General features: G+C 47.6%; 2 protein-coding genes across 3 annotated transcripts; one reads left to right on the top strand and one right to left on the bottom strand.

The window, feature by feature from the left end:
• The first annotated feature begins 200 nt into the window (after positions 1-200).
• LOC109757309 (protein ALWAYS EARLY 3) lies at positions 201-8,056 on the top strand. Of its 2 annotated transcripts, none has more exons than XM_073510027.1 (16): positions 201-465; positions 1,637-1,780; positions 1,930-2,034; positions 2,125-2,187; positions 2,459-2,536; positions 3,089-3,266; positions 3,352-3,723; positions 4,145-4,228; positions 4,324-4,472; positions 4,950-5,225; positions 5,312-5,493; positions 5,577-5,859; positions 6,434-6,619; positions 6,940-7,164; positions 7,260-7,397; positions 7,490-8,056. In XM_073510027.1, exons 2-16 carry the CDS (start codon positions 1,673-1,675, stop codon positions 7,679-7,681), a joined length of 2,619 nt encoding a protein of 872 aa, XP_073366128.1. In that variant the 5' UTR covers positions 201-465; positions 1,637-1,672; the 3' UTR covers positions 7,682-8,056. The 2 variants fall into 2 exon arrangements, with proteins under 2 accessions (XP_073366128.1, XP_020171719.1); XM_020316130.4 differs by having other exon boundaries at positions 228-461.
• A 121-nt stretch (positions 8,057-8,177) lies between these two features.
• LOC109757310 (uncharacterized) lies at positions 8,178-12,059 on the bottom strand. The gene is made up of 3 exons (XM_020316131.4): positions 11,612-12,059; positions 9,867-10,067; positions 8,178-9,630 (listed from the first exon to the last, which is right to left on the bottom strand). The coding sequence occupies exons 1-3, from the start codon at positions 11,942-11,944 to the stop codon at positions 8,392-8,394; spliced, it is 1,773 nt and encodes a 590-aa protein (XP_020171720.1). The 5' UTR covers positions 11,945-12,059; the 3' UTR covers positions 8,178-8,391.
• Positions 12,060-12,671: the final 612 nt, after the last annotated feature.

The raw sequence follows: 12,671 nt of genomic DNA, 5'->3' as shown, positions 1-12,671 counted from the left end.
CCACCGAAGCCGAAACGGCGGCCCAGCAAGGCCCACGCCGCACCCGAAACTGAAACAGCAAGACTTCCGTCCCAGACCCTAATTTTCAAACGGGCAAACTTGCGTTTACCCCCCCGGATCCCCGCCCACCTCGCACATCCGCCCTCCCACCGGCCCCTCCCTTCCCTGCTCGGCTCCTCCTCCTCTACTTGTATCCTGCGCCCGCCAAGCCAAGCCTTCCCGCAGGCAAACACAACCGACCACCTCGCCCACTCGCCGCCTCCTCCTCCACCCTCGCCCCCGATCAGCCTCCGCCTCGGGGGACCCCCGGGAACCCTAGCGGCGGCGCGGGTCCTCCTCCCGGCAGACGCGGCGAAGGCGGGGAGCTCCGTCCAAGGCGTCGGCCGTCGTCCCCGCGCGCGGTGCAGGGGCGCCGAGCTGCGCTGAGGCGCTGCCCGGGCCCGATTCCCCCCAGATCCGAGGCAGGTGAGCTTCGTCCGCGGATTGGCCGGTGGAATTTCATGGGGTGTCCGCGTAATCTCTGGCGAGATGGGTTTCCCGCCGGCGGCCGAGGCCTCCCCGGCTGGGATTTCCGCGGTGGGTTTTGGGGCGACTCTGTGGGCAATTTGCGCTGTTTTCGCTGCTCGCTTCGTCATCTCCTTGCGTGTTTTCGCTCCATCCAACGCGGATTTCTCCCCTCTCTCTCTCTCTCTCGCTCGCTCGCTCCGTGGTTCGGTCGCGTCTGGGAGGTTTGTGGGGGCGTTTCTGGGCTGCTCTCGGAGAAGATGCGATGGGGAATTTTGCGGCCCCGTGGCTTGCACGTTTTAGATGGTCTCTTCTCCATGAGCAGATGCGTGCTTCGGCCGCTTGGATTTTCTAGAACCAGTTCCCGTCGAAGATTTGCTTGCGAGGCTTGCCTGCGCGCTTGGAACTCTGAGATTTATGGGTCTAAGTCGTTTCGTTTGTTGAGGTTCTGAGGGGATTTCATCCGTGATTTTTGTGCGTCCCGATCTCTGATGAGATGTTCCCTCGGTTGCGTTTCTGCTATCTGCTGTTACGACTTTGGCTTGGATTTTTGTCGCATGTCTCCCCTTGCCTCTCCGATTAGTATCTGCTAATTTATTTATTTTCGCAATTCTCTTCTTCGTTTCCAGTCATGGATTAATTCTGCTATCGACTTGCGGATCTTATCTAACTCGCTCTTTCTTACATTGCTTTGGACAGCCAAGGGTTTTGGCTATAGGCCATCAAAATTCATCTTTTTTTTTACAGTTCGTCAGATAATTCAGTTCTGGCGGATTTGGATGCGTGAGTGGTTTGATCTTCTCTGAGTTTTGGGTCTTTTGTCGCTTTAGAATTTGCACAGCCGGGTAGATTCCATGAACATTTGTGTAAATTTGGGTAGTAACATGGCTAGGAGATTCAAAGTCTCTGTGATTGCCTGATTAAAGCTTGTGAAGTGTGGATTTTCTAAATGAAATCCTCTTCAGCTTCGGTTCTTAAGTAGGTCTGGGTTGAACTCTTCATTATGGTTTCCTTCCCTGAAGCTGATAACCTCGTTGCCCAAATCTGACTAGTGATTACTGTGTAACTGCATAGGTATTAAGTATATGCATTATAGACTACTGCATACTGAGGTTGCTTTTCTGGCTTGCAGCAATATTGGGCGGGTCTCAATTCAAGGACGATTTCAATGGGTCCAGCAAAAGGTTCTCGGACAATCCACAAGATCACAATAAAAAGACACGAGGATCGACAGCATCATGAGGATCCAACTAGTTCAAGCAATGTGAAACTTAAAGTAAGACATAGCAGGACTTGATGATAGATTCATTTACGATGACTGGTAGTTGTAGCACGAGTACACCACATTTCCCCATTCTTAAGATACCACTTCACTCTAAAATAATATGTTATTCATCTGTTATTTCTCTTGCACCCAAATGTTAGATTTCTCAGAAGAGGAAGAGGTCAGACTTAGATCTCCACTGGAGCAAGGATGAGCTGATGCACTTTTATGAAGCCTACCGGCGGCATGGAAAGAATTGGAAAAAAGTTTGGATCTCATATTTCCATCTCTCTGATTTTCTTCTCCCCTAGTACCTTCTGAGGCATAACAGAAAACTGTTTGTTGAGTCTTTTCAGATCAGTGCAGTAGTTGGCAGCAAATCGGCAGACACTGTAGAAGCTCTTTACTATGTGCATCGGGTGAGTATTTGTTCTAATGTATTAATGTCCTAGTTGCAGAGACTATTATCATGCATCTTCTACAGTTTCTTGGTTCAGCAAACCAAGACGATAATTTGCTTACAGAGAACAGGGCATTATTAAATATCTGGAGGTTATTGAAATTTTGGTTGTAGTATATATTTCAGCCTGCAGTGATGTTTTGCACTATGATCATTGTTTAAATTTGCATGATTTAATTTGATCAATTAACCTTAATAAAATAGTTACAGACTGACGTTTCTTGTTGTAGACTTTCTTATCTCTTCCGGAGCGTGAAGGTACTGCCAGGGGATTTATTGCATTGGCTGCTGGTCATGACAATGCTTTGGTAAGATTTTGATGTTTTAGTTGTGTTGGATATTTGAACTGCTGTTTACTTATGTATCTGGTTATGTGAAATCCCTGTACTTTATTTCTCTTTTTGGTTGGTTCCATAACATGTGAATGTTTGTACCATATAATTATTCTGGTTCTTCATAGTTCAGTTCTAGTGTTGCCTGTAAGTCCGATATGATACTGTAAGGAGGGCTCTACAATATCTATTTAACTAAAAATGAAATGTACAGTCAACTAAGTGCAAAAGGTGGCGACTGTAAGACAAGTTTTAAAGTGATGATGATTATTACTAACCTTGAGTGCTAATCTTAACTTCTGGAGTGACTTTTGACATTGCATCCATTGAACCGCGCTTTGCACTTAGTAGGCTCTGAAGTATGATTTTCTACAAATGGATGATTATCCATCAAACATGTGGTTAGCGAAGGAAATACAGCACAGAAAATAAGTGTTAAAGCGAGGCGAATGATAGAACTTTATAAGGAATTCGACCTACTTCTGAATTTGACTAGCATAAAACTTAATAAAACTCTCCCACTGGCAGGAATCTCCAAGTCATAGAGAAACTGATCAGATGGTTAGATCATCTGGGAAGGGACGGAGACGTGGAGAAGCTGCATGGCAAAAAGAGAATGCAGCACCTAACCCTCACAACGCCTTCACAAATCAGGAAATGAGAATTGCTGGCTTTACATCTTCTTTCAAGAAAAGATACCATGGAGGCAAGTATTGCAAGGCAAATATGCCATGTCCTTTTGTTTCCCCTTAAGCGTAGTTTTGATAGTTTCATGTTCTTTTTATTTTCAGAACTTGTCAGGTACATCAGTAGACATCCTGTTCGGAAACGTACTCCTCGTGTACCAGTTTTACTTCCTTTGGGCATCAATGCTACAAACAAGGCTAATGAGGAGATAAATAATGATGGAAGCTCTCCTGATGGAAGTTCAGGAATCACTGAAGCAAAGGTTGTTCAGGGCCAGACTTTCTTGGAAATCAAAGGAACTGAAGATACTGAGATATCTCAGTCCCAGCAACATTTAAATTTGAAGAAGAGAAGAATTCAGCAAAGCATGGACGAAGGCCAGACCAGCAAAGTTGAGCCTGGTACCACGATGGTGGCTGAAAAAGAAGGGCATAACTTATCTGATTATGAGAGACTTAGTCGGTTATTTTCTCCAGGTATTCTTTGAAACAAATTGTTGCTCTGCCTTGTCATTGGCAACAAACAGAGAGCTTCTTTCTGGAATTAGCAATCATGTGTCATGTGAGTCGTGAATACTATGATATGATACATTTCTGAAATGATGCATAAAATGGTCTGATTTATGTGTACTTATTTGGAGATGGAGACTCAAAACTGCCAGTTCAGATGCATAGAAACCAAACAAAATAGTATGGCAACCACTCTAGCTTATTGTCCGAACCAAAGAGCCATGGGCTGGCCATGGAAACAGTCTAAATGGGCAACAACTTAATTTTGCTGCTGCCTAATTGCTTTTCAGCATAGCTTCCTGGTCACATGCGATTAACCCTCATTAGCAATGCTTAGTACTACTAATAATTATCAGCAGTGTAACATTCTGACTACTGTTTTTTTCAGAGGAGATGATGGTCTTAGACGTGTTGGAGAGTCTGGTGACTGTGCCCAATGAAACGTCACAGGCCAAGATTAATAGTCCTTCAGGTTCGCCAAATTTCTCCCAATTCATCTTTCCAACTACATTATCTCAGGAATGTTGTTAATGGCCTATCCTTCCCCTTTTCCATCTAATGATCCAGGTACATGTGGAAAGAGAATTTCTGCATCATCTAACACACAGGAGGAAGGGCTTTCTCCTGTCTATCAATCTAAACAAACGAAGCAAGATAGTGATTCCAGTGCTTCAGCGGAAAGGAAAAAAAGGAGAAAGAAGTTACCAGATGAAGAGGTAAGATATTGTGAATATTTAACTATGTTGTATGCATGCTGTGAATCCAAATTTTAGAAGGTCCCTTTCCGACTCATACAGAAGTAACAGAACATAGAATTAAGTCAATTCATTGATTTTCCTAATTTGAGCTAGCTGTCTTCTGTGGCAGCTTCTAGCAGTTGTACTTGTCTTCATGCTGTCGGCATTTACAGTTTGAAAGATGTTTTGATTCTTCAATTAGATGCTTACCATTCTTGTATTTCAACTTTATTATGCAATTGATCAATACATTCATAAAATTTTATGCTTGTTATTCATGGGATGTCATCCCTTATGGGTTTCCAATTGGGCGTCCATTTGTTATCAATTTTCCCACTATTTCCTTGTGGTTATTCCTTTGAAGTGGACCTTAAACAACCGTAAACATATATGTGTTCTTTTCACTATCACCCCAGTTAGTCTAATGGCAGTTCCATTTTGTCACTCTTCCCACAGGTGCTGGCTGAAGAACAAATCAGTTCTGGTAATACTTCAGTTATACCACAAGCATGTCAGCTTGATACCACGGAGCAGCCCTCCTTGAATTCTGACTTTGAGAAAGAAGCAATAGATATACCTGAATCAACTGCAAATATTTGTGCTGAAGTATCCCCTGATGCACCGATGGAAATTGACCCTCAAATAAGTATGTCAAGGAAGAGCAAAAGAAAATCCAAAGTACAATGCAAAAGAAACTATGTGTTTTGCAATGAAGGTGCCGATAATTTACAGGTACATTTTTAATTTATCATTCCTGCAGATTTATATATTATTATGGGAGACATGTCTCCTAACTCGCAAGTGTTCATTATTTTCAGGCAAAGAAATTGCTGCATTGCTTGTCATCTGAATCACTTCGTAGATGGTGTACATACGAGTGGTTCTACAGCGCAGTTGATTATCCATGGTTTATGAATAATGAATTTGTGAACTACTTAAATTTTGCAAAATTGAGCCATCTTTCAAGGCTCACTCGATCTGAGTGGAGCACAATCCGAAGGTATTAACTTGCAAACCCTGGAAGTTGTAGCATTGTTTCTTTGTCTGTTTTCATATATGTTGAAAGATTTTTTTTATCTGCAGTTCTCTCGGCAAGCCCCGTCGCTTTTCCAATCATTTCCTGGCAGTAGAAAAGGAAAAACTTGAGGATTATCGACAAAACGTTAGGAAATACTATGCCGAACTAAGTGATGGTTTGCGGGATTCTCTACCAACAGACCTAGCTCGGCCTTTTTCAGTTGGCCAGCATGTCATTGTTCGTCACCCGAGTACCAGAGAACTTGCTGATGGTAAAGTGGTAATCATGGAGCGGGATTGTTACAAGGTCCAGTTTGATAGCCCTGATCTAGGTGTTGATATAATTAAGGTATGTATTTGTTATTTTTATTTTCTTCAACAATTATCATTATACTTGTTACATTTTGTAGGCAATTAGACATTTAGAAATTAAGTATGCCGTCTATCTATGTGGCAGAAGAGGTCAGCTATTAGTTTTGCACTGTAGAAAGGAAGAATAAGCTTTCCTAGTCTATAAACATGATTACCCTTCCAATGTGGGCTGAAGCTTTTGGTCCTTGACATACAAGGACTATGACCATGTTAAGCCTAGTCTGTAAACATGATTAGCCTTCCATTGAAAAGTACTAATTTGGCGACAGCCTTCAGTAGATGTGGTTTTCCTAGTCTGTAAACATGATTAGCCTTCCATTGAAAAGTACTAATTTGGCGACAGCCTTCAGTAGATGTGGTTTTAATACATACCAATTACTTTTTTGTAATTTGGCATGCAACCATTTGTGCACTTTTGCTATGTATTCCTATTAGTTATATTCCTATCATGAGAAGCACATGTACTTCCTTGATGTAGTCATTCAAGAATCTCAAGGTGAATGATATATTTTTATACCCAGAAATGCATAACTGAACTTATTCTTTTCCAGGACACTGATTGTATGCCTGTAAACTGGTTGGATAATCTGCCTGACGATCTCAAGAAGAGGAGCTCCCTCTCAAATAATGCACACCGCAAACCGGATTTTGAGCACATTCCGGAGCTTACTTCAAAGGAGAGCTGGGGTAATATCATGAATGACATTTCCGTACCTGAGTCGTCCAGTAGTCGACAGGTAACATCAGATGAACAGCATAAGGTTTTATTCTGTCCAAATTTATATTTTCTAAGGAGCGTAGTTATTAGTCAAAGTTGAATATGCAGTGCTTATATGTAAGTTAAAGCTAATATATACTCCTTCCGTCCTGAATTACTTGTCTTAGATTTGTCTAGATATATCTAGATAAATCCAAGACAAGCAATTTGGGAAGGGGGTAATATTTATGATCATGGACATCAAATACTGCTTGGTCCTCAAACTGTTCTATAAAATCCAATTACTTGTGATTGTAGTAGTACTTCAGGGCTAGTTCTGATTAATCTATTTATCGACAGGCTTCATCTTCTGTGGGCGGTGAACTGCTACCCACCAAGAGTACCACCATTTGTAGATCTACACTGCCACCATTCCACCCACTTCAGTCCGCCGCCGACAGTTTACAATCAAGGGGTCGCTCAAACAACAACAGTGGTCAGAGTGATGAACTGGATTCTCATGTTACTGCATTTGTCCAGAAATCGCTTAAACAAGCCAAACAGATGGTTGGTGAAGTCATGCAGGTAAGTTCAAGTCCTTCTGGCAACTCTCACCTTCTGTGCAGCCACGGTATCATTGTATTTTTCAACTCAATATGTCGTTGATTTCTGTTGCTTAGGCAAGCTATGGAAATGGTAATGAATCTGGGGAAGAAGCAACACCATGTATAAGCCTGGAATCTGAGTCTACTCTTGATGATGCCCAGCTTCCATCCACCCTGATAGAGAACTGTGTTGCTACAGTTATTGCAATCAAGGTAAAATGTCCACAGATCCCATCTTCTACCATATGATCTATGGTTACTATAGTTTATATCTCGCTTCATCGTCCTTGTCCAATTACGCGCAGGACCTGAGCGAGCATCGGCACCCGCCTGCCAAGATAGCAGGTGTGCTGGAGCGTGCTTTTTTGATGCTGCGCCCAAGCTGTCCAGAGAACCTCGCGATCTACAGCGAGATAGAGAGCTACATCGCTGTTGTCAAGAGCCAGATACTAGCCCTTGTGCCAACAACATCTGGCAATGCAGCTCTGGCAATGTAGTCCCAGCCGCGGGAGGGGATACCCAGGGTCCCTCCGGCGCGGCCCTTGGGTTCAAAAGGCCCTCGGTGATCCTGGGTGATTCTACCAAGACTTGTGACGGCAAATCAGGGCATCTGGAGTAAGCTCAACTCTCTGCCCTGCAGACATTAGCTTAGAAATGCAGCGTTTTGACTAGAAAACGTAGCATAGATGTGTTGCTGGACCAATTGTCCAGCTCGCTTGTAATCTCTGTGTATAGAATAAACCCTTCAGGTTAGGTCTGCTTGGCTTGCAGACCTGAACAGTTCATTACTCACAGGAACAATAAGAGATACCTGTATTCCCTGTTTTTTTTTTTACCTCAATACAAAATCGGACGGCTGAATTTTGTTATAACGGTTTTGCTAAATCCTAGTCCGCTGTCTCGACTGAGAATTTGTTGCACTAATGCATCTCAGTGTATGTGTACTGAAATTACATAAGAAAACTCAAGGACTCACTGTGCCTACCCAAACACTCAAGAAACTCGGTGTATATTTTACAATCTCTGTCTGCCTAATTCACTGTATATATAGAAACATATTCTGTATTCCCTGTGCCTACTATCCAAAAATCCTGCAACTGGTAACAGTAATGCTGTCATTCATGTTTCTATTCATCTGTGCTGTATATGAATGTACATTGATCATGTTAGCGCGGCAGCGCAGTCAGGCAGCAAGCACACCCGCCTGTCATCTCCCTCCATCTTGCTGCTGCTGCAGCACGGTGAAGTGGAACTCAATCTGCAGCCGCCGGTGGGGCGCGCCGGCGTCGGCGCACCCGCTCTGCTCGATGTGCAGCTCCTCCCTCAGCGGGATGGCGGCCAGGAACCTCTTGATGAACTCCCCGCAGCACTCCTTGCCGGTGGCGACCACCACCTCCTCCTCCGGCCCCGACGACGGTGACGAGTCCGGCGACGGCAGGGCGCGCATCTCCGACGTGGCGTCGAACCTGAGCATGTAGGCCTTGTCGCAGCCCTCGAAGAGCCTCTCGCCGAGCGTGTCGACGACGTGGTAGCAGTCGCTCTCGGCCTTGAGCACGAAGAAGTGGTCGTTCCAGCTGACGATGTACACGTCGGCCTCGCCCGGGGCGCGCTCGCCGGCGCTGATCTCGCGCCAGATGTCGTCGAACGACATGGCGCCCGACAGCGACGCGAAGCTCTCCGGCTGGAAGAAGCCGACGAAGGCCCTGTCGTGCTCCACGGCGATGGGCCGCGTCCGCGCCGCCAGCACCGTCTCCAGGTCGAAGTGCCGGTTGGGGAACTGCGCCATGTGCGCCTCGTCGTCGCAGAGCCGCCTCCACTCGGACGAGCCGTCCCGGATGAGCGCGTCCAGCTCCGCCCGGGTCGGCATCAGCGGGTGGTTGGCGTGGAGCGCCGCCGCCAGCACGGCCACCAGCGCCGTGCACGCGCTCTCGCCGCCGGCGCTGTCGTCGCGCTGGTCGATGGACGCGAAGAAGACCGGCGTCCGGAGCCTCGTCTCCGAGTCCCTGCTCGTGAACTCGCGCGTCTCCCAGACATCATCGTCTCCCATGCATTTGATGGGCATTTCCTGGGAGAGCGACTCCCGGCTCCGCCGCCGCCACGGCAGGAACCGGCGCTTGGACGTGGACCCGGGCTCCGGGCTGGCGCCGCCGCTGGTGCTGGTGCTGGCGCTGCTCAGGCTGACGGTGCTGCTGCTGCTGCTCATGCCGCCGCCACTGCTGACGCTGCTGGTGTCCGAGTTGCGCTTGTTCCGGTACACCGCCACCCTGCCCTGCTTCTCGGCGAGGTCGAGCAGCTGCTTCAGGTCAAGAACCTCGTGGTACGTCGAGCCCCTGTGGATCTCCCTCATCGTCGGGACCGGCGTGGGGTTCGCCCTCGGCTTCTCCCTGAACGAGACGCTCCTCTCCACCTCCGCCGGCGTGCTCAGGTCCACCAGCTCCACGTTCACCTGTCGTTCGATACAAGTCAGAAATCATAGCTCCATTGACGTACATATACAAGCCAGAACACACGGGAGCACAGTAGGATTGGGACTCCTACCCAAGATCGGAACCATGAACCAGCATGACAAATACTGAAACCTAAACTAATACAAACTCGTAAATAATTGGCCGGCAATTGGAGAGGATGTGTGTGCGATGTAATCAAAGGAGAGAGAGAGGATGTATATGTTTGGTTGCTTACATAGAGCATGGCATCGCTTGCCCACCCGTCCTTCCTGACCCTGATGGGGACAACCACCAGCTGCTGCAGAGGAGCCCCAACTTTCTGCTGCTGCTGCTGCTGCAGCTGCATCTCCCAGCAGCACTCCTCCAGGCTGATCATGGCTGTCCCGATCTCGTCCAGCCTCACCAGGTCCTTGCCCCTCCCTTGTTCTTGGAATCCCTGCACCACAACACCAAGCTATTCTACTTAGAGATTTGCCAGCTCCCATGACCAAAAGCCCACGCATACACAAAGAGAATAATACGGCCCCTAAAGAAAGCAGAGATGCCTTGATTCTGTGCCCTTGATTCCGCCGTAAGTTTCATGATTGATGGATTGATTATCCTCAAATGGCTGGCAAAAGGTTGATCATCCCTCAAGGAACAACAATTCCCTGCCCAAGTTATTACTACTTGCACTCCTCAAGCTTCCTCTGCGTTTTTTGCTTTAAAATGAAGTTTCCAACTTTGTGATGATCCTAGAATATGCTTTTGGTTTCCTAATTTGGTGTTTTTGTTGTGTTCCATTGGAGCTGAAAGTCCCAACATTTTCACTTCAAGAACATGTCCTTGTAATATAGTACAGTTAATGGAGATTGCCTAATTACTGTTATAACCTTTTTTGTGATGCACAAGTTTAGCCAACAACCGATTAACCGGAACGGAACAAAAAGGTGACACCACATTGAAACCAACCAACCATCCAGGCACGCACACATCAACGCCGAAAGATACACAACACAACGCAGCACCCAACCATCAACCAAATGCATCTTTAACGTACACGAAAGCGATTTCCGGTAAGTACTGTTAAAACATAACACTCAAGCATAAATGTCATGACTCAACATCTCATGTCATAGATCATGCTATGCTACCTAAACACAAAAGCCTAACCAAAAGTCAAACATAATTGCCTGGCCAATAGGAGCGCCCGACGTACGTGGCCCCGTCCCACCCGGTGCTTCGTTTCGTTTCACAGTTTCAAACCTCGTGGTGGCATTATTATCATGCCTTTTTTGACGAAATCGCTCGCCCGACAGGGAAGTAAAAAAGAAGAGAGGAGAACGCTTCCTGTTCAGCCCAGCACTACTACTCTACTAGATTATGATGTGGATTTTTGGAGCCATGCGTGTGGTTAACGCAGCCATTGACTTCTCTCCCACAAATGCTGAATTTCCTGACCGCTACGTACTTGGCAAAAAGGTTTGTATTGACCCTGAGGCGTTGTAAACTACGGTCGTCGTCACAGAGGCTTGCGGTTCACAAGAAATGCTGTCCGCGCATTAGGCTTGCCCCGTCGTAATGGTAATACATCATCAACGCTATCATTGAGGAAAAATAATGCGTGTAATTTTTAGGATTGCAAGATTTGGACACATTGGTAAAGCGTGCTTGTTTATGACAGAGCATAAAGTAAAGTTAATTAGACCACACCTTAAACAAACCATGTTCGTTTGTTTGTTTGTCTGCTGTTGATAACAGAGTTATAGTAATTATCGTAGTGGTAAATCTGTCGCAGAGGTAGAAATCGTCAATCCTGTGTTGTTTGTAGAATCGGAGGAAATCGTGTGTTGGTATGAGAAATGTGCAGGAAAAAGTGCGGCTTTGGAAAGGAAACGGAGAGATTGTAGTATTAGAGGACTGTTAAACTAAGCTAGGCGATTGATCTGATGGAGTAAAAATCAAGGAGGAAACGGAGTGGCAGCGGCGGGGAGCACTCACGTATAGGACGGAGAAGAAGACGCCGCGCTCCGGCCGGCCGGCGCCGCCCCCGCCGCGCGGGCTGGCGCCGGGCTCGACGTCGACGCGGAAGCGGTTGGCGTCGGCGGCGGCGTCCCAGCGGACGGCGCCGTCGCCGCCGACGGGCTCGACGGCGGTGACCCCGCGGCCGCCGCGCCGGCCCGTGAGCATCTGCGAGAGCGCCCCGCCGGCGCCGGGCCACTTGACCTTGACGGCGGCCACGGCGGGGGCCGACCACGCGGCCGGCAGGCCCTCGAGCTTGGTCGGGCCGACCCGCACGCCCCGCCGCCGCGCCGGCGACCGCCTGACCACCATGCCGCCGCCCTCCACCTCCCTCAAGCGTCGGTCGGCCGGCCGGACGCTTCTGTCTGTCTGTGCGCGTGCGAGCGAGCGAGCGTCGTACACGCTGTCGTTGGCTGGCGCCGCTCCGAGCCGTTGGCCTCGGTGGGGGTTGGCTTTTATTAGCCAGCCCAGCCGCAGGCGATCCCGCCGTGCGCTGGGCGCGCACGTGGGGCCGGGGTGGCAGCCGGGGAGATTGGACGTGGACGGGCCGTGGGGCCGGACTGCGCACTGCGACCAACCGCTCGCCATGGGCGCCGAACTCCTCCTCTACTACTCATCACGCGCCAAACCGAGCCGGGTCGGTCGAGCCCGGCCCGACGCGGGAAGCCGCACATCGGCACATGCACGTTTTTTCCTCGACAAAAACGATTTTTTTAGATTTTGCTCTCCCCATGATTGGTGATTTCTTTTCGAGGCTTTTCCGATCATTGATGCTGTTGGTGGGAGTGTTTGCTTGGATTTGCTCCTGCCTTGCGGATCGCGCGCGATACGATTGATTCTCGATCCCGCGCCGCATCATCATGCTGAATTATTGTGCGCAATGCGTGCTTTGGTGGGAGAATGGTGGTGGTTACAGTGCTTCTCTGCTGATCGCTTGCGATTATATGGTGCAAGTACATGGTACACTTAAGAAACCTAAGTGGTATTTGTATTATTTATTATCAAAAATTCCAAATGTTGACCGATGGCTAATTTGGTA

Source organism: Aegilops tauschii, chromosome 3, assembly GCF_002575655.3.
Source record: "Aegilops tauschii subsp. strangulata cultivar AL8/78 chromosome 3, Aet v6.0, whole genome shotgun sequence".
Lineage (NCBI taxonomy): Eukaryota > Viridiplantae > Streptophyta > Magnoliopsida > Poales > Poaceae > Aegilops > Aegilops tauschii.
The sequence above is the reverse complement of the archived record's forward strand: the minus strand, read 5'-3'. Positions and strand labels throughout refer to the sequence as shown.

Coding starts and splice junctions, on each gene's coding strand:
- LOC109757309 (XM_073510027.1), top strand. CDS start 1,673: ATGGGTCCAGCAAAAGGTTCTCGGACAATCCACAAGATCACAATAAAA. Junction 3,267..3,351: donor CAAGAAAAGATACCATGGAG/GCAAGTATTGCA, acceptor TTTTATTTTCAG/AACTTGTCAGGTACATCAGT. Junction 5,860..6,433: donor TAGGTGTTGATATAATTAAG/GTATGTATTTGT, acceptor ATTCTTTTCCAG/GACACTGATTGTATGCCTGT.
- LOC109757310 (XM_020316131.4), bottom strand. CDS start 11,944: ATGGTGGTCAGGCGGTCGCCGGCGCGGCGGCGGGGCGTGCGGGTCGGC. Junction 10,068..11,611: donor TCTTCTTCTCCGTCCTATAC/GTGAGTGCTCCC, acceptor GTTGTGGTGCAG/GGATTCCAAGAACAAGGGAG. Junction 9,631..9,866: donor CAAGCGATGCCATGCTCTAT/GTAAGCAACCAA, acceptor ATCGAACGACAG/GTGAACGTGGAGCTGGTGGA.